This window comes from Corapipo altera, unplaced genomic scaffold (assembly GCF_003945725.1).
Source record: "Corapipo altera isolate COAL_440 unplaced genomic scaffold, ASM394572v1 76, whole genome shotgun sequence".
Lineage (NCBI taxonomy): Eukaryota > Metazoa > Chordata > Aves > Passeriformes > Pipridae > Corapipo > Corapipo altera.
In genome coordinates, this window is record NW_020884964.1 from 1,879,222 (window position 1) to 1,902,793 (window position 23,572).

A 23,572-nucleotide genomic window follows, 5' to 3' on the forward strand; every position below is an offset into this window, starting at 1 on the left:
AGAGTACTGAAAATTACATCCAAGAACAGGAATTCTGCAGAGCTCTCTGCTTCACAGCATAAAGAAGCAGTTTCTCCCAATCTTTCAAAGGAGACAGCAAATGAGAAACTATCAATACCTGCTGACAAAACTTTCCCAACTCCATGTTTTGAGAAATTCACATTTGTTATCAGAAGCGTAGCACAAGGCAGGGCCTCAGATGAGAGCTCCCCTACAGAGTGTGCAGTCCAAAAGAAACAGGTTGGAATGGAGAGGAGCAGAATAAATTGGGAGCATGTGAAAACCAAAAACAAATAAAGAAATCCCCCCCAACAACTAGTCATGTAAATTTCTAATTAAAACATTTATAATCATCCCAATGATTATTTGGATGGCAGCTGAATTTCTGCCCCCAGCCTGGTCAGAGTGCTAGCAGAGTTTCTCAGGCTTGTAAAGCCAGTCTTAGCTGCAAAAACACTGTGGGAAGCACAGACCAAGCAGCAACTAGCATAAACAGTACATGCCCACAGCTCTTCCAGGCTTTCTGTATCTCAAAGGCACACAAAATGTTCTTTGTTTTGTCTTGCATCAGGGATGTGTCTTCCTAGAACCAAGTACTTTCATAAAGCAGGGCAGACCAGTTCTTTATTGAAGTACACTCAATCCTTAATCATTCCCTTTCTATGGCTACAAACCTGTTTTATTACACCACCTGGAATCACAGTTTTGTGCAACAGAACACATTTATGAGCCTCTCTTATGTGATCGGGTTGGTTTCCCATCTGCAATTTTTCAATATCCAGATACTACCAACTCCCTAAGTACAATCAACACCTGTTTCACTCACCCCAAAAATGCTCTTGTTTTAGTACACCTGACCCCCTACAAGCATCAAACCAAGACTGCAGCCTTCTGCATCCAGCCATCATGCTGCTACTCTCTCCTGGGTTTGCACTGCAACCCAGATCTACTGCTCTGCGCCCATCTTAACTGCTAGCTCTGCTCCACTGGAGACAGGCAGCCAGACACCTGCAGTTCGGTTCTAGCCCATCTTGTCTGAACCATCACAACAGTCATCATTGCCTCTTTGAAAGTAGATATATGCTACTGCTGTCCAGAGACACAAATCATCTCCTTACTCTCTAATGCTGAGCACAGAAGTGATTCCTCAGGATCCATGCTTCTGTTGGGAGGACAAAAAGTATTTCCTCCTCCCCAAGATGGAAGAGAAAAAGCTAGACTCCAAACTCATCCTGTGGAGAAGGGAGCACAGTATGCTCTAGTACCCTCTACAGCCCAGCAGCTGCATGCCAGCAGGAGCATTCTCCCTTGGAGGGCAGTTTCTCTATGCCATTTCCTGTAAAACAGGCCTCAAGCATAGCACCAAAGTGCAGGGGGATGCACCTCTGCTACCAGCTGCGTTAAAGATTATATTTTCTTGTCTCCAGGATGGAGGTTTGTACCTTCTGTGCTGCTACTGGGAGAACTCCTAGCCCATTTCAGGCAAGGCAAGCTGACTTAGCAGAGACCTGCTACTTATTGGAGGGAACATGGCTGGAAGGGATTGCATAGAACTAAAACAAGCACTAGTGCTGCAGGCCATGGCATGCTGAGCTCTAGACAGTAGCAGCATCTGCCTTCATCACCAACATCACTGATGGATGTCAAACAAACCTTAGTAACCTAGACCAAACAGTAGATTTTCTTCTGACCTCATTCAAACAGAGGAAGAAGAATTGACATCTGTGGTGTGTGGCTCTTCACATCAGTTACCAACAGAGCAGCAAGGCTTATGCCTGTTCTCACAAGCCAATTTGCAACCCATAAATTAGAGCAACAAGCTTGTAAAGGTATGCTGCTTTAGAGATGGGATCAGTAAATGTACACTAGTCAGCCTTTGTTTGGGACATCTATGAAACTCTGCTCTCATCCACCCCAACCAGCCTTTTAAATTAAGTCTCAGCAACATTTCTAAAAAAACTTACTTTCATATTGATGATAATCTGTCTTATCACACTGATCTGCCCATGCTGATTTTTGTTCTGCTAAGGCTTTATTCAAGGCCCTGCTATAAGAAAAGTCAGGTCCAGTGATATTACATTAAAGGAAGATTTCTGTCCTTTCCTATGAGCAGACTGCCCACACAGGCAGCTAATTTCTCTTATGTATCAACATATGTCCATCTACCAGGTAAGAAACACGTATGCAGCACCCTTTCCAGGACTTCCTTACAACTCGGTCTGAGGGTAAATGTCAAGAGTAGGTTACCAGTGACTGTTGCAGCCTGCCACCCACTGGCCTCCAGAAGCGTGATCTGTGCTGACTTATTTTCCAAATCAACACACTGAAGGTCACTGCAATGCACTCTGCTAGCAATAGCTGACACATAACAGCTTCCTTCAGAGCAACAGTAGTATTGTCACAGACTGCTTTATAGCTACCGTTTCTTGCAGTTATTGTAAATTACCTATAACTACAATAACTACAAAATCAGTATAAAGCCATAATTACATCCACTCAAAGTATTTTACATATTTTCAATCTGTTCAGACTAATGCTCTAATTGAGATATGTCAAGAATTTAGAGTGTAAACCACACAAAAACAAACATCTCATGAAAAAGCTCTAAAAGGATATTTGAAAGAGAAAAAGGGTGTCTCAGCTTCAAACACAGTTAATGGCAGTGCATGAAGCCCAACATAACCTGGACTGCTTCTGGAGTAAGGACAAAGTATTGCTTGCCATGTCAAAACCAGCTGCAGCCTTTCTCTGGGAGAAGTAAGAAAAGCCTTTGAACCAAGTTGAAGTAGTTTAGGATAAACTAAGAGCTCAGCTTCTTAAGCTGAAGACAGGTGCATAGGCTACTGACTGATTCACAAAGATCACCCAGCTACTGGAGCTGGTTCAGAAAGACCCAGTATAGACCAATATTTTACTGAAAAACAGCATAAGCAAGGTGCTACTTCTCCCATGTAATAGGCAGTAAATACAAGAGGACATGAAGCAACCATGACTCCAAACAGTTACAGCATGCTAGGAGAAATTTATCCTGGCACAGCTGGAGCATAGGGTGAAGCAGTCAGAAGTGAGAGTGTGAGGCACAGCATGCCTCTTTAGGAAAGCCAAAGTTTTGCCAGCATAAATCATTCAGTTTGGGTCCAGTAATTGCCCCAAGACAAGTGGCTAGGAGCTTATAAGAGATCTGTCAGCTATCAGCTATATAGAGGTCACATATGCACAAGCAATGTGTTTATGGCAAGCAACCACAAGTTGAAACTGTTCCTGCCAAACAAAGGTAAAAGGAGACATTTCAGACATTTTCAGCTAGACCTCTGCAGGATGGTGTGGGTGGTAAGAGCTGCTCAGTTTTCATGGGATACCAAGAAGAAAAAGCAATAGGTCAGAGGAAAGTAAACTATTGAACAAACCTTAGATACTGCCACTGAGGTGCCCATTCTCAGAGCTTCTCTGGTTGAAGCTGCTTCAGGCAGTCTGCCCAGAGCACAAGTACAGAGCCTACTTTCACATGAAACTAAGCAAGGCTGAGACACTCATGTAACTCAAAAAGTTGCCTTTAGAAGGATATGACTCACTGACTTATATCCACATATGCAAATGATAGTAAACTGTCAAAAGACGACCCCGGGGCTTACAGCCTGAGCTGCCTCTGCTATGGCACTGTGCACCCATTTGGCCATGCAACATTTCAAGAGATTTATCTTATGGAGGACTGTCTAAGGCTGTGCTTCCAGAAGCCCTGAAGTTTTAAACAGCCTCCTGGTGCTAGCAGGAGGTGTAAAGACTACTATACGATACTTCATCTTTTGTCAATGTGAAGGAGTTCAAGCTATCTATATGTATCAGTGCTTCTAAAAGGCTTGGTTTCCTCACGTGCAGCATACTGGAAGTAAAAGCTACAGACACCCACTCAAACAGCAACATTACTGGAAGTCCACACATTTCATGTCAACATTCATTCTAAGAACAATCCTATTGTGTCAAATATTTATCTCTAGTTATCTGAAGAGCTCCAATGGATGAGCAATTTCCGGTAGTTCTGTGTCTGAAGCCTGTTTTGTCATTTTAGATCCCACACAAATTCTTGCCATATAACAACAGCTTGTTGTATCAGACGTCTTTATTTGCTGTATTACCCAAGTGTACAAATAGTGAATGCAGTTATAGAAATTCAAAATATATTGTAGTAGAAATCTGTCTGGGAAGTGGAATGTTAAGATATTTACTTTATAAAATTACTACACTTAAGTCACTTCCATTTGCAAGTTTCAAATATATCAGGGCCATGAAGAGGCAGATAATGACCCAAAACAAACAAACAAAAAAGTTCACAGTACACTTTTTCTGCTAGATGAAGTCAGTCAACAGCAAATTAATTTCTTATATTTGACTCATTTTGAGTTATCAGCCAACAGGATGTTAGCTACATCCAGACAATTCATACATAATTCAGCTCTCATTTATAAAGTCAATGTATTGCTATCAACATATTTAAGTATTAGTCAAACAGAATCTCAGTGACAATATTTATTTTAAGCTAATGAAATCAAGTCAATAAGTTGCCCCTGGCCATTGAGTGCAATTGATGCTTTTGTCACATTTTCAGAATAAGGCGCCTTAGCTCTTGAACAAGTCAATACAGCTTTGCAGGAGAGAAACATTATTCTGAAAAGGAAGAGAATTAGTTTCAGATGAGTAAAATTAATAATTTAAATCCTGCCTTTCACAATGAAGATGCTTCCAAAATAGCAGGTCCATCACAGGATTCTGTAGCCTGTGCCAATGCTAAAGATCTTCTACTGCAAAGACAAGTGTTCAAGTAGTAAAAAAATCAAAACCAGATGATAGTTTGCAATCTACCTCTTCCTGCAGGCCTTCAACCATGACTCAGTTTGAGATAAGGAGAGGGGTGAGAGGCAGCAGTAAGCTTTTAAAGTGGGCCAAACTGAGCAGTAACGTCAAGTCGTTGGTGTCACATTCCAGTTCAGCACTGAAGTAGCTACCTGCGGTAAAGTCCAGTACTCTTAGGGAGTGAGACATTAGACTTTCGTTCTTCAAAAGAAGCTGAGGATGCACAGTTACCTCTTCCTGCTTTGTTCCCTACACTAAGTTAACAAACCCCATAACTTGTATATACTTTCCTAGATTAAGCTGTGGTCCCTGCAGCAACCTTCAAGCCTGCTCAGTGAAGCTTAACAGAGACTACTACAAAGCCAGTGTCCTCTTTCAGTGACAAGCCAAAGTGAGAATGATTGACAGCTGGATCACAAGCTACAGGATGTGCTCTCACAGCGCTCAGGAGCACTGGAAGCAGCAGCTGCCTCCAGACACAGTCAAACCCACAGAGGTTGCCTGATGGGAAGTCAGGTGACCTGTTGTGTACTATCAGCAAAACTGAGACTTCTCACTTACTGCGGTAGGCTAGTGTCCTAGGAGTGACAGCTTGAATGCAGACTTTCTGCATGGGACAGATAAAACTGTCAGCGTTTGTTCTTTCTATGCACTTTGTACACACTATGCCTACAGCTTCTCCTCTTAAGATCTCAGCTGAAGAGCCTAGCTGTTCTATTTCACAATTCTTAGCTTTAAAGGGAACCCAGCAAATCGTCCAAGTTATGCAGTACTTACTTCTCTGAACCTATGCCTGTTAAATTCCAAATAGAACACACCTTTGCATGTTTTATTTCCAGTTCTGCCATTTCAATTAAGTTTTTGCGGAATGCTGCTATTCTCTTCTGCTTGAAGCTCATCAGTTCTGTAGAGAAGAACATAGGTAAGACATATACAAAATGTGACAAGTTTCAGTAATGCCCCTTATGTTTCATGAGTTCTGTTATGCAGCTCTAGTTACAGTATTTGACAAAAGAAAAAAGAGGTTCAAGAGTTAGTCCTGCTGTTTTCTAGACAGAGATTCATTCATCACATGACACCAACATCTTGGTGAGGAAACAGGCAGCCTAAGAGAGAAAAGCTTTGCAGGAAGACAACTGGAGTAAAACAGTAATAAGCCACACAAGCTCTGTGAGAACACAGAGCATTTAAAAGCCAAATACACTGAAGGAAGAGTATGTGTGCCATGAAAGCACGCTTCCTCTGCTTTACATTGTCCATATATATATATATTCTTCTGCGAAGAACCAATGTTTGAAACTCTGTATAAGTCAGTTATACTGGAACAGAGCAAAAGCCTGTTTGCACAGTTCTGACTGAGACAATTAGAAGCCTGAGTAGTTACCTTCAGGTGGAGGCCGAGATCAGGAGTTCAACCTAGAAAGCAAATACTAGGGGCTTATAAATAAGGCTGGTCTAGTACTGACACTGCTCTGCTAAAGAGAATGGTTTTAAAAAATGTTTAGCTGTTTTAGTTTTACAGGCATCTATACTGCCCTGCAAGGTACTACTTGTTTCAGGAGAGTGTTCAGAAGCCTGCAGCAGTTGAAGGTCAGATGGAGACCCAGACTGCACTAAGATCTCCTTTTAAGCGTAAATACAGCAACGCCTGTTTTACCTTGTTTTGCAGATTCTGAAATCCTTTCAAACTTCTGACAACAATCCTGTTGATGTGCCTCGGCCAGCCCGACATCCTTGCTCTTTAGTCTGGCTTTATCTAGAGCTTTGTTCGAGTTTTCATAGTCAACAAGAGCCCTTGTTCGTCTGTACAGAAGATCCTGAATGTAGACAGAAATAGCACACCAAAGCCTTAAGAGGAATACTTCCCAAACTAAGGTTACAACTACCTTAGCGGCAAGAGGTTTCATTTCTTTCAGCACGAGATTCTGCTTCCTTCAATAAGTTATTACAGCCTGCCACACTCTTGGCATAGCAATAGGTGCCTTTCACCAGTGTAGTGCTAAATTTTCAGGACAGCCACTTATGCCTTAGTCAAGGAATTCTGATGGCTACTGTAGGCATAGTTTTTTCCCTTAAAGTAGTTTATCTTGCTACAAGGTGAGTTACCCCACTAAGGAGGAACAGCATTTTCTGAATTCCCTCAGTCTACTTCCGGTAGACATTTAATTTGTTGGAGATCTGACAGTTTGACTGAAGCACTATACTAACCTAGACATGAGATGTAGTACAGGTCTGAGTCAATTCCTTTCTAATCTAGCAGCAGTGTAGTCTTGATATCTAAATAACAATACACCACACGGTGGGAGCCTGTAGTGAATGTTCTAGGATTTCTGACATTAAAGGTAAGACACTAGATGAAGAAGCCCAATAAGTTATACCTGGATAACTTTTTTCAGCATAGACACCCCCATGTCAAATGAAGTACTGATTAGAAAAGAGTTGCTGGCAAGGCTTTTGCAGTTAATCAATCTACCAAAGCGCTCTTGGAAGTCCAGGTTCCAACAGCCTTCACATGTTACAGCATATTTGTGCTAAGGTACTTTAAAAATCCTGAAGCACATCCCAAGTACTAATTAGTCATCACTGATTTCATGACAAGACCATGAGTATTCAGGCAGGGGATGGGAAAGAACGCTGCTGCAGACTTAAATTCAGTTTGCTCTAACTTACAGAAATTTAAGAGTTCTTCCACTACAAAAACTGGGCCAAGATCTCCTGTAAGTGGTTGGACTCCAGATAATATATAGTTTCTATATTCTGCTGTGGTTCAAGAGTGTCAGGTTTCTTAGGCAAAACAATGGCTCGTCTTCCTGTCTTCTTAAAGCACATAGAATATCATGCGTGAGTCATGATGCCTATAACAAAACAGCTTCAAAAAGAAAACTGTTCTCACCTTAGCAGCTTCTATATTGAGCATGTAGTATCTCAATAGTTCAGAAAGCTTTAAGTCTTCATCAGATGAAACTCTGCTCTCTACCTTCTGCAGAAGAAATAAAAATAGTTGGTATGGAACAGGTAACAGCAACATACATATTCTTTCCCCCTACCCCACCCCCTGCCAAAGTTTTCCTTACCCTGAGTTTCTCAAAGAGCTCTGCAACTTTCAACAAGTACCTAAGTGGGGGAAGGGAAAAAAAAAAAAGCATAAGTAAGGCTTAGATACTTCTTAGTCTGAAAAATACCAGGATCAATTGTCAGGAGACCAAAAAGCTGAAGGCTGGAGTTTTCTCCTGCATACAGATCCAGACAAGTGTTTGAAAAGAATTTAGGTCTAGGCAAAGACCTGGACAAAAGGTTCAATGTGCTGGATTCCAGCCTAACAGCTGAGCAGCTAGACATCATTTAAAGTAACAATGCTAATCTTCAGAGCATAAAGGTCTTGTGGAGAATTTCCTTGCTGCTATCCTCCAAGAGAGATGAACCAGCTTGTTTCTTCAGCTATACGCTCTGTTTTAAACAAGGTCTTGGTAAATTGACGGCAAAGTTGAAAGGTGGAATTCACCTCAGAAAAGGTAACTAGGTTTCTACAGCTTAAAAATATCCCTACTATGCTGGAACTGCAAAGGTCTAGAAGATAGTACAGACTTAGTGTAAGCTGTGGTTATATTTAACAGCACATCAGAACACACATGCATAAACCCTTTCTCCAATAGTCTCTGGGAGTTTATGACCTGAAAAAATGGAAGGAAATTTCTGCTAAGAAGAAGCTTTGACAACCAGCACAATTCCGCTCCAGGGCACAACTGGCAAGAGATCAACTAGTTAAGTTGCAATTGATAACATTAGGTCTGCCACACCAGGAGTGCTAGAGGAAAGTTTTAATGCTGCTTGCCTGCAATTCAAGAAATTCAAACCAGTTATGACTCAATCCTCTGGATTTTACGGAAGAAACTTGGTATTCCCAGACTCAGGATATGTTTATGAACAGTTTGAATTACTTACTTTTTGATAGCTGTAGGTTCTTCCAATGCCAGGCTGTTCAAGCAAGCTGAAGTATAAATATAATCATCTGCAACATCTGCAAGAACAAGACAAGGTTTTCAGGCTGAAATCAGCAAAACTGCATGATTTCTCAAAGATCTTTGAAAAAATTCACTTTTATGAGATCTTGTCATCTTATCTGCTTTTGCACATGCGTCCTTGATTCTGTTGTAGTAGTTCACAAGAAAAGTCTTCTCTTGCTCAAAAAAATCTTCTACTTCCTGAAAAAGAGTATGACCTGTTAAGTTAGTTCCTGCAGAATACAAACTCTTCCCTATTTTGGGAAGGGCCAAAGAAACAACCATAGCCTGGACCTGAGCATAGGCCCACCAAATGGCTATTGAAAAACTGAGTTCAAGGTAAGATCCTGAGAAAAGGGTTTAACACACCAAGCCATTTGGCAAGTTTCTTTTACACTGTGTGGTGAAAATGAAGTTGACACTCAAGTATTCACTGATGCAGACTGTCTGAAGCAACCAGTAAGTTACTATCAGACAGCCCTCAGGGCTACCAACAGTTGGAATTTTATTTCCTAGGCCTGCTGCAACACAGCAGCTCAGGAGTAAACAGTTTACAAGCTTGCTTCACATCCACATCAAATATGATACATATTGTAACATTTCGTGACATTGTGTTTAGGACAGCAAGCCTATCGGGAAGAGCTACCATGGCAATGTGACAGAATAAGCTGAACCTGGACCAGTTTTTAGTATTTGATCTTGTCTAGTGCAAGCAGAAACCAATTCAGAGCTCCAAAGCAGACAAAAGCCACAAGCATGTTTGCTGAAGGTGTAATTCCTTCCTCCCCACCTGAATCAAGTGTTAAGGCAACTCTTTTGCATCCACCAGAAACCTGAAGTATACACTGAAATTTAACAGCCTGTAGCTCTAATGTCCTATTTTTACAGAAGTCAAAATTAATACAGGCTAGGACAGCAGTAACAGGGCAGGCTGACATTAGTAACTGAGCCTCATGCGCATCAAGCCTGAAGCAGACACGAGTAACTTCCCTGGAGCAGAAAGCACAAAACAATCAAGACTGGAAGAGGTTAACCAACAACCTTACCTTGACTCCAGAGAAAAGGACCTCATCAGCACTCTTTACTACACTTTTTAAAAAGCCACCAAACATCTCTTTAGTGTTTTTCCTCCGAACACTCAGCTGCAACAGAGAGGCAAAAACATCTTTAAAGTCATCCCCAGTGGTGAAAAAGTGACTATTTTGACTCTTGAAATGTAATAACATCATTTACACTTAGTATATATCAGAGCAGATTGATTTCCAAGTCCTCCACAGTAACAGCATAACGAATGTAACAGGTAACAAACAGATTGGCTAGAAGAAGTTCAATTATCCTGTGCCACAGATTTGTTCTCATTCCCAAAAACAGCTCGGTTCCTCCTTACATACTGTGCTGGTTTTAAAAACCAGCTAGAAAATTAAATCCCAGTCAAGTTGCTCCTTTTCTGCCCCCCAATACCTCTCCTGGTGAGAGGGAGATAAAAACCAGAGATTTTTTGAGTTGAGATAGGACAAATTTACTTGAAAAGCAGCAGTGAAATAACAAATAGTAACAGTAACTATATTAATAACAAAAGATACACAAAAAGATTTATATACAAACAAGATGCCCCCTGACTGAGGCTCCGCATGGCCCAAGACAGACAGAAATGGTCACAGACCCTCCACACGGCCCCCTTTTTCTACCAACCCCAAGCCAATGCCCCTTTTTCCACAAAAGTGAGAATCCCTTACTTTCACCCCCCAGCAATGATATGGGTGGTATAGAATACAACCTAGGTGCCCCATGCAGGCCTCCCCCAGCCCAGCCCCTTCCCTGCTCTTCCCCACTGCTACCACAAGAAAATTAACTCTGTCCTAGTGTAAACCAGGACATTATCCACCCCTTATTCTATACATCTATGTCATGCCCAGATCTGACACCTTCCAACTACATACATATATATAAACATAGTCAAGCACAAATATTATTCCCATAGTCAATGGCCATCCCCACAAAATGTCTGTTGAGTTCATTTAGTCCATGACTGTGGGTTCTATCTATCCTATTTGTCTTCCAGGTCAGGAGAGCTGGTGTGTTGTCATCTGGTTGTAAGCTGCATCATGAGCTCCCAACTGGTGTACTGGGGGCAGTCCATCCTCATTGTCCATGGTAGGTAATGGCACACAGTGGCACTGTTATTCAGTAACCAATATAACATATACAATTCAACATTACAGGTGGTTCTTCCACAAAAATCAAATCCCCTTGAGGTACACATAGTGTTTCCCTGTCTCTCCGCATTATCCACCAAGTGCATCCAAGTCCTTGAGCAAATACAAGCCCTTGCTTGAGGCAGGACTAATCCAAGCTGTCTTCCCTAACACATTTCTCATATGCACCACAAGGACTTTATCTCTTGATACAGTACACAGCAGTTCTGATTGGGCAGAGCCAGCTTGACCGGTGGAGCCTCAGGTGCTAACTAACCAGGTGGCCCCTGCTAAATGTAGATCCCAATGTTTGAAGGTTCTACCACCCATCGCTTTCAATGTGGTTTTTAACAGTCCACTGTACCCTTCAACTTTCCCAGAGGCTAGTGTATGATAGGGAATATGATATACCCACTCAATATCATGTTCTCTGTCCCAAGTATCTATGAGGCTGTTTTTGAAATGAGTCCCATTGTCTGACTATATTCTTTCCGGGGTGCCATGCTGCCACAGGACTTGCTTTTCAAGGCTGGAGATGGTGTTACAGGCAGTGGTGTAAGGCACAGGGTCAGTCTCCAACAATCCAGTGGCTGTTTCCACCATTGTAAGAACATAGCACTTGCCTTGGCAGGTTTGCGGGAGAGTAATGTAATTGATCTGCCAGGCCTTCCCATATTTATATTTCAACCATTGTCCCCCATACCACAGGGGCTTGACCCGCTTGATGGCAGCACATGTTTCACAGGTATGGATAACCTAGGAGGTAGCGTCCATGGTTAAGTCCACCCCTCAATCATGAGCACATCTGTATGCTGCATCTCTCCCTTGATGACCTGAGGCAACACAGGTCCACTGCACCAGAAATAATTCACCCTCATGTTGCTAGTCCAGATCTACCTGAGACACTTTAATCTTGGCAGCTTGATCTACCTGACCATTATTGCAATGCTCCTCAGCAACCTGACTCTCAGGTATATGTGCATCTATGTGATGGACTTTCACAGTCAACTTCGCTACCCAGGCAGCAAAGTCTTGTCGCAATTCAGCAGCCCAGATGGATTTACCTCTGTTCTGCCAATTGGTCTTTTTCCATTGGTCTAGCCATTCCCCGAGAGCATTTGCTACCATCCATGAGTCAGTGTAGAGTGTTGGCCATTTCTCTCCTTCAGCGATATCTAAAGCTAGCTGGACGCCTTTCAGCTCTGCAACCTGACTCGATCCACCGTGTCCCTTGATAGCTTCTGCAACTCACTGCATAGGACTCCATATGGTAGCTTTCCATTTTCAATTTGTCCCTACAATACGGCAGGAACCATCAGTGAAGAGAGCATGTCACTTTTCATTTTTGGGTAGCTGATTATATGGTGGGGCCTCCTCAGCAAGTGTCACCTGCTTCTCTTCCTCTTCTGATGACAGTCTGAAATTTTCACCTTCAGGTCAATTTCTGATGATCACCAAGATCATCATTACAATGTTAATAACAAAAGGTATGCAAAAAGAGGGTAATTTACATACAAACAAGATGTTCACTGACCAAGGCCCTGCGAGGCCCAAGACAGATGAAAATGGCCATGGACCCTCCACATGGCCCTTTTTGCTACCAGCCGCAAGCGAATGCCCCCTTTTTTCACAGAAGCGAGAATCCTTTACACTTTCACCCCCCAGTAATGATGTGGGTGGTATGGAATACAACCTAGGTGCCCCACATGGAACCTCCCCCAGCCCAGCCCCTTTCTTGCTCTCCCTCACTGCTACCACAAGAAAATTAGGACTACATTTAGCAGGGGTCACCTGGTTAGTTAGCACCTGAGGCTCTACCGGTCGAGCTGGCTCTGCCCAATCAGAACTGCTATGTACTGTATCAAGAGATAAAGTCCTTGTGGTGCATATGAGAAATGTGTTAGGGAAGACAGCTTGGATTAGTCCTTTTTTGTCCTAGCCAAAACCAGGACATACATCTTGGATCAGCATCCAGCACTCATAATTAGGTGTGATAAAACAGATGTCAGGACTAACTTTAATATACCTCCATTCTTCAGTTTTAGGACTATGCAGCACAGCACAGGTACACCTGAACCTGCTGGTTGTTCCCAAGATAAAGGCATGCAAAGTTGGCTTCCTAACCAATTTGACAAGGATTTATAAACACTGAGATTTATAACAGAAAAAAGTCTAAAGGTCAGGCTTTCATCCTTTCATCTCACAGAAGTAGATATCTTACAATATCTACTTGTTGATGCTGCATATAGTTTCACAAAACATTCTGACCGTGCCCAGAAAAAACCAACAGCACTCCTAACAATTTTTCTCACTTGGAAAGCAGAGAGGAAAAAATAAAGAAGTCTTACATCCTGGTCATACTCCAGGAAAACATGAAAATTGCGATCTTTGCTGAGCACAGGATGAGAAGAAATCCGCTGAAGGAAAATTTCATGTGACGATACAGTCTTCTTGAAGACAGCAAGGTATTCACTGAAAGGAAAGAACAGATTGAGATCCTCTCTTGTACTGCCTTCTTCAATATACAAAGAATTACTTTAAGTTATCCAGTGAAAATATTTGACAGCAGGCTTCTGAAATAGCTAGCTAGTGATAGTGAAGCTATTTTCAATCTCTTTAGCCAGGAAGTTTTCTAGTTTGAAAGAAACTTTTGTCAGGTCCTCAGCTCCAGGATTTTCAAGACACTCTTCAAATCAGTCACACTCAAGATCAGTTATTACCAAATAAAATAAAGTCGCTCTCCTAGGAGGCTTCTCTAAGTGCAGCTTTTGGCAGTAGAGTCATTTTACTTACGCTTCTAGTTCTTGCTTCATTTTGGCAAATTCTTCTTTTGTCATAGACACTTCTCCTTCTCCTAGCTTCTGCATCTTCTCTCTGGGACCATCAAAGTCAGGCTTTGAAGGTGCTGGAGGTATCTAGCCAAGGAAATGGTTAGTGATAGATACTAGCAAATACAGTTTTCCAAAATTACTTCTAGCCTTCTCTGGAAGGAGGTTCTTTTGCCTCATCATGGAAAAGTGTGGTAAAGAGCGCATGAACCAGGAATTCTAGAGCGTGTTGACAGCCTGTTTGCCCCTCCCAGTTCTGTGCTATCCCTGCCCCAGGAGGGAAACCAACCCAGAAGAACAGCCTCTATAATCCACCCCATAGCCATCTTCTGTGGCCCACATGGCCTCCTAAAGAATCATGATAGGAAGGACAGATCATATTTAATAGATTATTTCACTGTCATCTTCAGGCAGATATTAATACCACCATGGAGCCAGGGACTCTTGGAGCATCAAGTCTTTTTTGCTGCTCCAAGCTATATGCAAAGTTAACATAAATGCCACACCACTCAAGTTGTTTGGGAATTAAGGCAACAGGAAGCATAGGGAATACCCAGGCCATGACACACTACTAGCATTGATAAAACATATTTCACACCTTTACTAGTATGCACTTTAGATTGCTATAGTTTTTCAGTTAGAATTACATTTTTTAGGAAGTACTTACAATGAGACCTGCATACTCTTCAGTTTCAGTGAGCGTATCATGCAACCACACAAAGTCTTCATGCTGCCGTGTAACTGAAAACTCAGGGCTTTGAAAAGCTGGCAGTATAGTCTGGAAGAGAAGATAGACAAGCCCCTACTGTTTTGTAAATCAGTGCTTTTAGAAACAGCTCTGTCCATTTCCAAAAGGAAGCTATTCTGCCTAGTAAGAGCCTTGCCCAATTCCTTTTAGCTGAGTTGGCACTCATTCGAGAGCAAAGAGCCGTACCACTAAGCAGACTGTTAGATAAAAGGCACTGTTGTGGAACAGCATTAATGCAGTTTATTTTGTGATATTTCCCAGTAGCTGCTTTCTTATCCACAGCCTTCTGGTGTCTAGCTAGGATTCCTTAGCAAAGCCAACTTAATAATCAGCTAACCTTGTCTCTGTTTAGAGCGTTCAAGTCTTAGGGAATCTGAAGTTTTATATATACACCTTCAAGCCACCTTTAAGTGGAAAATCTCCATCTAATTAGATTTCCTTCATTGCCATCTTTACAGGTAGGTGCACTGCAAATACACATATTACTTGCATAACCTCTTTTTCCCCACGACCTTACCTTAGTATGCACAGTGAACTTCACTCTGTCCTTTTCACTTAGGGCATCAGGGATATCAATTTGGAGAGAAGGATCAATATTCAGGTCTACAGATACAGACCTCAGCTGCAACAGAATTCACAGTATAAGCCTTGGTCAAGCATCAGGTAGGCTTAATGAAGCTAGACTGATCATCAGCTGTCAATGAGAACCACTCTGCACTACACCACTGCCTTCAGAAACAGCACATATGGCCAAGCATGACAGACTTGACACTACCTGCACATCACTGTAACAAGCCTTCCCTTCCAAGCACAGGAAAGAAAAGGGCTTGTTCACCTTAAGTCTGAAGAAATGATTATTGGAGTTCACACTAGAGGTATTTGGGAAGTCTCTTCTTGAAAACAACATCCTCCTTCCAGTACTTCTCCAACTTGTTTACTTGGAGCCCACCAAGCCAAAGCCTATTATGTCATTCAAAAGACAGCAACAACCCTAATAGTTCTCTTCATTATCCTGTGCCTCCACAGGATTGTAGAAAATTAGCTCTTAAGAGTGTAGCCTTATGATCTCTTTCCTCACCCTTAAATCAGAGAGCTATTGAGGTTTCTGAGCCTGCCATGTGAGGCACCATTTACAGGAGACCTCAGAGCCCACCTGGTTCAATAAAGATCTGACTTGCCTTCCCAGTGCTTCGAACAGGCCTTAAACTGAGCCAGCATCTTCCTTTGGGGGTTTATTTCTTCATTCCAACAGCCTAGACCCAGAACATAATTTCAATTATACTGAAACTTCCAGAGCAGTGGAATAGCCTTTTCAGTTGAGGATCCTCTAGCTTACATATGAAGCCTGTCTTCTAAGAGGCCCTCCCTTAAAGGCTGCAGCCTAACAAATCATTCTTGTTTTCTGCATAAGGGAGAAACAACCAGAGATCAAGGTCACAACACAGGAAGCTTGCTGAAGAGTGCCTGTCAGAGTCAGGATAAATCCTGAGGTTATCCTTTGGAGACAATTCTGAGGGCCTTCCCAGAAAAGCAAGCTGGAGAACTGGACCATGACTGATGTTGTTGCACCACTCTGCAGCACACTAGTGCACACAACACCAAAGCCCACAAACAAATGGCAGACAGCATCTGAGCAATCCTGTCATATCACAGATTGCTTGAATGTTGCCTTAAGCCTCTGTAAAGCTGCTAAGAACTGTTGATAGGTTGCCCTTTATAAGGTAAAGCTTTGCTTCCAAAAGGCTCTGGAAACTCCCTCCCCGCCTAGGCTGGCCATCTGCAGCCCAGATCTGGTAGATAACAATTCTCTCTGGCTGCCTGCAGAGGACACAGCTGCTAGGCCAGCATGCATTTGCCTCTATCCAGCCTGCCCCGATGGTTACTGCTACTCTCTATGATCAGACTGCCATGTGTAAATGAGGGATATCCCAGTCACTGTACCCTCATCCGCTCAGCCACATTAGAAAGACTTATCTGTTGCATCCCCACTGTTAGCCAGAATTAGATGAGATAAACCTCTTAAACCTTGTGACTATGGAATGACTTTGTATGCAGCACATTTCCATTCTGACTTCTGTAGGACAGGAGACTTTTAGCCCATCCTGGGTACTGTCTTGGCAAGAAGCATGCTTACAGAACATGCCCTGGAACACAGTTCCTAGCAGTCCCAAGCACTGCTCACATCCAAATGGACATGGTGGGACTCCAAACTCTACAGGGATTCCAACAGTACAGTCACACCGTGTGACGGACTATTATGTTCCCATACAGGCATGCAATTCTAAAACTTTCTAGAAAGGCACAGGCCAAACAGCACACTGGTTTGGGCAGAAGCCACCCCGTTAAAGCACTACAAGAAAGACAGGTAGTCAGGCATTAATTTCACTGGGAGCACAGTTCACTGTGTGTTGCCAAATGAATGAAAGGCAAGCTGGTCAGTGTTTCCCAGCCAGATAACCCCAGCAGGCAAAGCAGCGACATACAGATCTCAGTGTTTTACATTCTGCTTACTTATCTTTAGTGTCCGAATAGGATCAGCAGCGCTAACAATATGAACTGCTGAGTTTGGAAAGTATTATAAGCCAAAGGAAACGGTTTCCTCTCAGTTAAACTAAGGAAAGGATTACATAAATCAGCCAGTCCTGAATTTGCAAGCTTTCTTATTGTCTTGTGGAGAAGGCAACCTGTGATTAGATGCTGTCTGCACACCCTTCCATGCCTAGTAGTTGCCTACACAAGAGATGGACAGGTATGGACACAAGGTGGTACTGCTTTGTCAGATTAAAGCAGCTCACATGTCATGGGCATGTCTCCCCATCATTCTGCACAAGCTGCAGAGACAATGGGCCAAGAACACATAATCTGCAGCTTCAACAATTCCCAGGAATAATACTTCAGGTGAGTTTAAGCTCACAGCAGGGCCTTATTTACACAGAATCAACTGGGAGTCAGCAGCAGTGTTCAGCTATGCACTCCAGAGCAATATGTACTACACATGGGGCCCAAAGTGAGAGACCAGCTCAAATACAGGACAAGGGTCAAGAACACCCCTATATACATTGGTGGGATTCTGCCCCTCAGAACAGCATGAAGCCACTTGCTAAAAAAATCTTGTACTTCTACTGCCTTAAACATCTGCAGTAAATGTACACAACCCAGGCTTAAAGGCCACTGCAGTCTGAAATATATGAAGATGGTACAGGATTATTGACCTCTACCCTTCAGGAGTTGGTCTTCAGTAAATAACCCGGAGCTATGTGAAGTTGAGGATCATAAGACCACTGGTCTACTCTAGTCCTGTGAAGGTCCTGTGAGCTCCTAATTCCAGGCCAGAGACCTTTAGGATTACACAATCACGGCAGAAAGGCTCAGACTACAAAGGAACCGTTCACACTGCCTGACTTCAGGAGGAGTAAGTGCTTGTTTCCCTACAAAAAGTGCTGGAGTAGCACTTCTGCACTGAACAGAAAGCAAGAGGCCACTCTCCTGTCACCACAGCTCTAACTCAGTGAGCACCTAAAGCAGATGTTCCACACCAACCCTTGATCAATGTAAACATCAACTTCTGCAGCATTAACAGCTTTGCATTCAGGACCTTTCCTGCCATCATCTATCCTACACCCATCCTACCAGTAGGAATGAGAACCAATTTGCTTATGGTCACGTGAAGGCTATGCAGAGAATTAAACTGTCATCTACAGGCCCCAGGCTTGTTTTTTTACCACAAGGCCTTTACAGGATATCACTCCACCTTAGCTCTCTAGCCTACCATGTTTGGCAGGTCCTTTGTATCCAGAGGCGTCACTGTAGGACGTCACTGCTTCCTCCCTGCACTCCAGGCAGTGGGCAAGAGAACTGAAGTTTCCTCACCCCAGCTACCAGAAACCAGTCTGTCACTTCACACTCTCTGGGGGCTATAATTATAATCCAAGCTCAGCAACTGGGAAGGGGTTATTCCTTACTTGCAGCACATGACCAAAGAGGTACAGAGAACACACAGAGGGGAAACAGCTGTGCTGGACTGCAAACAAACATTCACCCAAACCCAGCACAGTATTCCCACTTTCATTTCGCTTTCTCAGAAACCACTTCTGGTTTGTAGTGACTACAGAAGTCAACATCTCCCACTACTAGGCTCAGTCTTGTTAGCAACCTGTTTCAGGATCCCTGGGCTTTCTTGAGGATTCAAGAAAAACTTTCCATGTTCAGTACAGATACTGTCCACCACAACTGTCTAACCTGGAAATTAAAACAAGACATCAAGCAGAGCCCTCCAGAAGAACATACAGTCACCATACTGATTATTAACATTTCTAGGTTTCAGGACCAGAAGACTAAATCTAGATATTATGGTACTAATTAGGACATAGGGATCAACATGTGATCTAGAAGTCCAGGAAACAGCAGAGAGCATTACTTGCCCAATCCAGAGAGAGTTTTAAAGCACTTACTTTTTTTCTATTGGTTAGAGATGCTAGGGAGGGGGAAACAAAACAAAACAAAAAAACCCAACGCCCAAACAAATAAAACCACACAAAAACCCAACCAAAAAACAAACAACCCCCCAAAACCAACCAAACAAAAAAGACTTGCATCATTTAAGTACAACTCAGAGAGGATCATCAGCTACCCAGGTTTCTACTTGACAGACATTTAGTTTCTGATCAGGCCTCACCCAAATGCAAACACATCTTGATGCCTGCAGGCATCCCTGGAAGGAAATGCCCTCAGCCACTGAAGCCACTTAGTTCTGTTGAGTGGCCTGAACTGCTGCTTTTCAAATTACACCCTTTGCAGTTTTAGCATGGATGCAGTTTTAGCTCTGGATGACTCGATGTTACTTCTGCATTCTAACAAAAGAATCTGCCGCTGCAAGCAACTGTGTACAACATCTGACTGTTAGTGAAATAAGAATATGTGTTTGTTCTCAAAGACAGGTGAACCCAGGGATTTTCCACATAGCCAGGCTCTTGGAAAGAGCAAGGAACCCTTCCACAAGGGCTCCCACGTCAGAGCTTTCTGCTTGTCAGATAGCTTACAAAAACCCTCTCCCCTTACTGATCACCTCCTGCTATCATTCAAGCAATAGCCCACAAACAAGACTTCAGTAGTAATTACATCTGCCACTACCCAGAATTCATTACTTTTTACAGAACAGTCTTTTTAATTAATCGAGTTTAAGTGCTCTCCAGAGAGCACTAAGAGATCATGATGTTTTCTGGCAGTTTATACAGAGCAATCAGTTCCAGAGGGCCTTTTTCAACACGCAGGAGTTAACCAGCAGACTTGCAGAGTATCTGGCCAGCAGATATTAGCAGCATCAGTTGCTGGAACTACATTTCAGTCATATTCAGCACACGTACCTCAAGTTTCCTTTCAGTCAAGATACTAAAAAGACATCTGCACACATGCAGTGTAAAGAGCCAACACAACACTTCACAGTGTATGTGAAGTTTTGATTTTGCAGCCTTCATGACAGGCTTGCTCTTATCTCTGACATTGAGCTGAACAGTCCTGAAGTAGTCTGGGTTGCAAACAGCCAGGAAAAATTGAACCAGTCTTCATGTTGCTACTTATGCTATAAAAAATGCTTTTCCACATTGTGACTTTGGACTGCAGAACTCCAGTAACAGAAAGGTTTTCATTATTTTGCTTAAAGCACCAATAAATGGGGAACAACAGTTCAATTTAGTCACACTGAAATGGCATTCCTCACCAAGTACAATGCTTGTCAAGTAAGCAGAAGGCAGCCTCTGCAGGCAGAGCACCTGTTGCCTCTGGCTGTGCAATAATCAGGCTGTGCCTGATCACTTAGCTCTTCTGTCAGCAGGATCCCTGCCTCACTCTCTACAGAAACCAAATGGTCATACACCTCCTTACAGAAGGAAGAGCACAAAGGGAGTAATGTTAATAAAACTTCAAGGACCACATATTCCAAGCAAAAGCCTTACTAGCTCACCCTGATCCACCCAGCAGCACGTAGGACACCTCCACCCAACACACTGATTCCTCAGCTTGAGGGTTCAAGCAACAGCTTTGGCCATGCAGGCCAAATCCACCCTGCTGCAGTAGTGTGCCTGTAGAGCATGGCCTGTGGCTGAGCACTCTTAGCCCATATGCCATCTGTAACACAAAGCACACTAGACTAAAATGGAAATGGTGCAAAGGCAGCAAACTCCTAAGCCACAGTCAGCATCCACAAGATTGTTTTGCTGCGCTCCAGCAGTGAGGCCAGAGCTGGCCTTCAGGAGCCTCAGAAATACTGCCTCACCACACTGGCTTCACCTTCCACGGACTTGAACTTGTGTCATTAGCCCAAACCGCTGGGCCAGCTTCACGGAGGCTGTATGTCTTTGACAGTACATTATCCTTATCCAGTAACTTTCACCTTGCTAGCAGTTAATTTCCCTATTTGATTTTGGGCCCAGCAGCATGCAGAAGCAGTTGTTTTGCTAAGCATAGGCAAGACCTAGTATGCCCTTATTCCTTCAGACTATGTAGCAGAATTTGTTCAGCACAGAGAATCACCATTTTTGTGAGTTATAACAGCAAGTCTCAGGCTATGACACAACATTTTGTCTTCACTGACTGCTTTGAGAAGGAGGGCTTACAATACTTGCTCTCAGTATTTTGATCTAGAACATTTTAACTGCAGACCGAAGCCTTAAAATACTATCAAGCCACCAATGTTAGGAAATACCAGGGTATTTACTCAAGCTTATCTTGGCAGTCCCACTACTTGTTTCACATTCTGAAGTGCCTTTTCCTCCCCCATGACAGATTACACCTTCTTTCCCACCGCACTTCCAATCACCCTTATCCTACCCTGCCTTTCTCTTCCTACATATCCTGATCCTCTGCTGCTTTGCCACCTCAGGGTCAGTTTTTAGTTTATACTTACCAGTGGTTCCTATTCAAGGTTAATACCTAACGAAGCTTTCTTTACAGGCACAGGCTTTATCTACTGGCCACATACCAGTTCCCTGTTCCTGTTTCTTTACCTGAACAGGAACAGACAGGACAGGAGTATTTCTATCCTCCCCCGTGCTGCTAGAATCCCAAGACAGCCCTAAAACCTGAAAGAAACTAGTTAATATATGTTCATTGAACATCAGAGTTTAAAGCTACTCCAACCCTCACCATGGGAACATTTTCCCCTCCCCCAATATTCCTGCCTGCTAAGTTAAAAAGGCACATAAACACTCAAAAGTTACCAGTTGCTGCAAGAGAGTTGATATTTGACCTTCCCCTCCACCCCATCACCTGCAGATCTTACAAGACTATAAAGACTCACACTCACTATTCTCAAAGTGCAGACATTTTAATACAAATAGTTTCACATGCAGCAGAAAACAGTTAAAGCACTGGCCAGCTCACAGCAAACTACTAGAAAATACTTGCTCTATAAACTTTTGCCTGTTCTACTGTGTCAGGATTGTTTCAAAGTGAGATTCATATGGAAGGGAAAGACGTGAAAAGAAAGTATCTATAGGAAGTTACTAAACTGATAAACAAGCCTGGTGTATTTCTAACCCTCAAGTCAGCTAATATATATGTTCCAACAAGCTGGAGAAAACACAGACCGAAGAGACTTAAGCACACCTAACAGTCTGAAACAAAGTCATCTTCCTGAAAGTGAATTAAGCTTAATCACAATGCAAAACTACATTAAGATACAACAACATGAAAGGCAAATAGGCAATTCACTGACTGTTACAGGGCTGCCTTACCTTCTATTCAAGGTGTGTTGAGGATAGTTATTAAATCAGGTAGTTTAGGTAGATTAAGCCAGGTAGCTTGTCCAGTAGGAGAAATAATTTCAATCACTGTCTACATTACATACACATTAATTCACAAAGTTTCTGTTTTAGCATTTAACTTGTATTTCCTCTGAGAAGCTGAGAGTCTTAGAACATTAGGTAACACCCCACACTGCTTTAAAGGCTCCTTGGCACTTAAAGGTTCGAACACTACTACACAGAAAGGAAAACTAAGTTGCTGATGTGACAGCCAAGGGAAAGAGGCACCGCAGCTGATGTGACAGCTGACCTAGAGCACATAACCAGGAAGGCTGGTCACAGACACACTAGGTAGCTGACCCATTGAGAAAGAGCAAGTTGAACCCTCGGCAGCACAATTGCCTACAGCACTTCGCCGCTAGTGCCCAGAGACAGGTCCTCATGAGCAGGTCCTGCTCCTGTATTCCTTGCCAGGCCCCGTTCCTGCAGCTCCAGGGCCCTGGCTGTCATCCTGCTCCTGCCACAGCCCAGGAGTGCAGCCCGCACCGCCTCACGGCAGCTGCACAACCCTTCCCTCCATCCTCCTCCTTCCCACTCCGGCTTTAAGCCTGCCCCACCCCCTTATCTCCCCTGGGCCTCTTCCTGCAGGAGCTACACCCCACGTTCACCCGGGGCACCCTGACCACCTGCCCTCAGGAGAGCTTAGTGCGACTAAGGTAACTAATATTTAAAAAACAAACTCTAAACGGAGCAGAAATAAAAACCTGTCACTGTCCCAGCGCTGTCGGGGGCAAAGGGAGCGGGGAGCTCCCTCTCACCCCGCGGGGCCAGCCCGGCTGCGCCCCCGCCGCCTGCCCCAGCCGGGCCGCCTACCTTGTCCTGCGCGTCCCCGCCGTGCAGAGCCATGTCTCCGATCACGAACAAGCACTGCCCGTCCTCCTCCCCGCCGCCGCTTCGTCATATACCCCGAGGCGGAGCCGCCACCGCCTCCCGCCGCCGCCGCCACACCCCCCGCGGGGCGGCCGCCATCTGGGGTGAGGGCAGGGTGCTGCTTGCCTTCATCCAAGATGGCGGCAAAACGCTATATTTTTTCCTTGCATTTAGAGATCTGGGTTGTTTTCCTCAGAGCCTTTCAAATAACACCCAAAGAGAGCGAGACAGAGCAGGCATGCCTCTCTCGCAGTTTTCGAGGTGCTCCAGAGAAAGGGAAGGG

The 23,572-nt window shown here is 43.5% G+C and overlaps 1 protein-coding gene across 3 annotated transcripts; it reads right to left on the reverse strand.

Moving 5' to 3' along the window:
* Positions 1–4,099: 4,099 nt before the first annotated feature.
* Positions 4,100–23,366, reverse strand: SNX5 (sorting nexin 5). 3 transcript variants are annotated; one of them, XM_027664593.1, is made up of 13 exons: positions 23,233–23,366; positions 15,138–15,242; positions 14,540–14,650; positions 13,838–13,959; positions 13,393–13,516; positions 9,896–9,991; positions 8,945–9,050; positions 8,791–8,866; positions 7,923–7,962; positions 7,742–7,828; positions 6,506–6,665; positions 5,667–5,752; positions 4,100–4,662 (listed from the first exon to the last, which is right to left on the reverse strand). In XM_027664593.1, exons 1-13 carry the CDS (start codon positions 23,263–23,265, stop codon positions 4,615–4,617), a joined length of 1,194 nt encoding a protein of 397 aa, XP_027520394.1. In that variant the 5' UTR covers positions 23,266–23,366; the 3' UTR covers positions 4,100–4,614. The 3 variants fall into 3 exon arrangements, with proteins under 3 accessions (XP_027520394.1, XP_027520396.1, XP_027520395.1); XM_027664595.1 differs by lacking the exon at positions 23,233–23,366 and adding an exon at positions 22,351–22,371; XM_027664594.1 differs by lacking the exon at positions 23,233–23,366 and adding an exon at positions 21,522–21,621.
* Positions 23,367–23,572: the final 206 nt, after the last annotated feature.

Coding starts and splice junctions, on each gene's coding strand:
- SNX5 (XM_027664593.1), bottom strand. CDS start 23,265: ATGGCTCTGCACGGCGGGGACGCGCAGGACAAG. Junction 8,867..8,944: donor GATGACAAGATCTCATAAAA/GTGAATTTTTTC, acceptor TTGTTCTTGCAG/ATGTTGCAGATGATTATATT. Junction 4,663..5,666: donor TGGAAATAAAACATGCAAAG/GTGTGTTCTATT, acceptor CTTCCTTTTCAG/AATAATGTTTCTCTCCTGCA.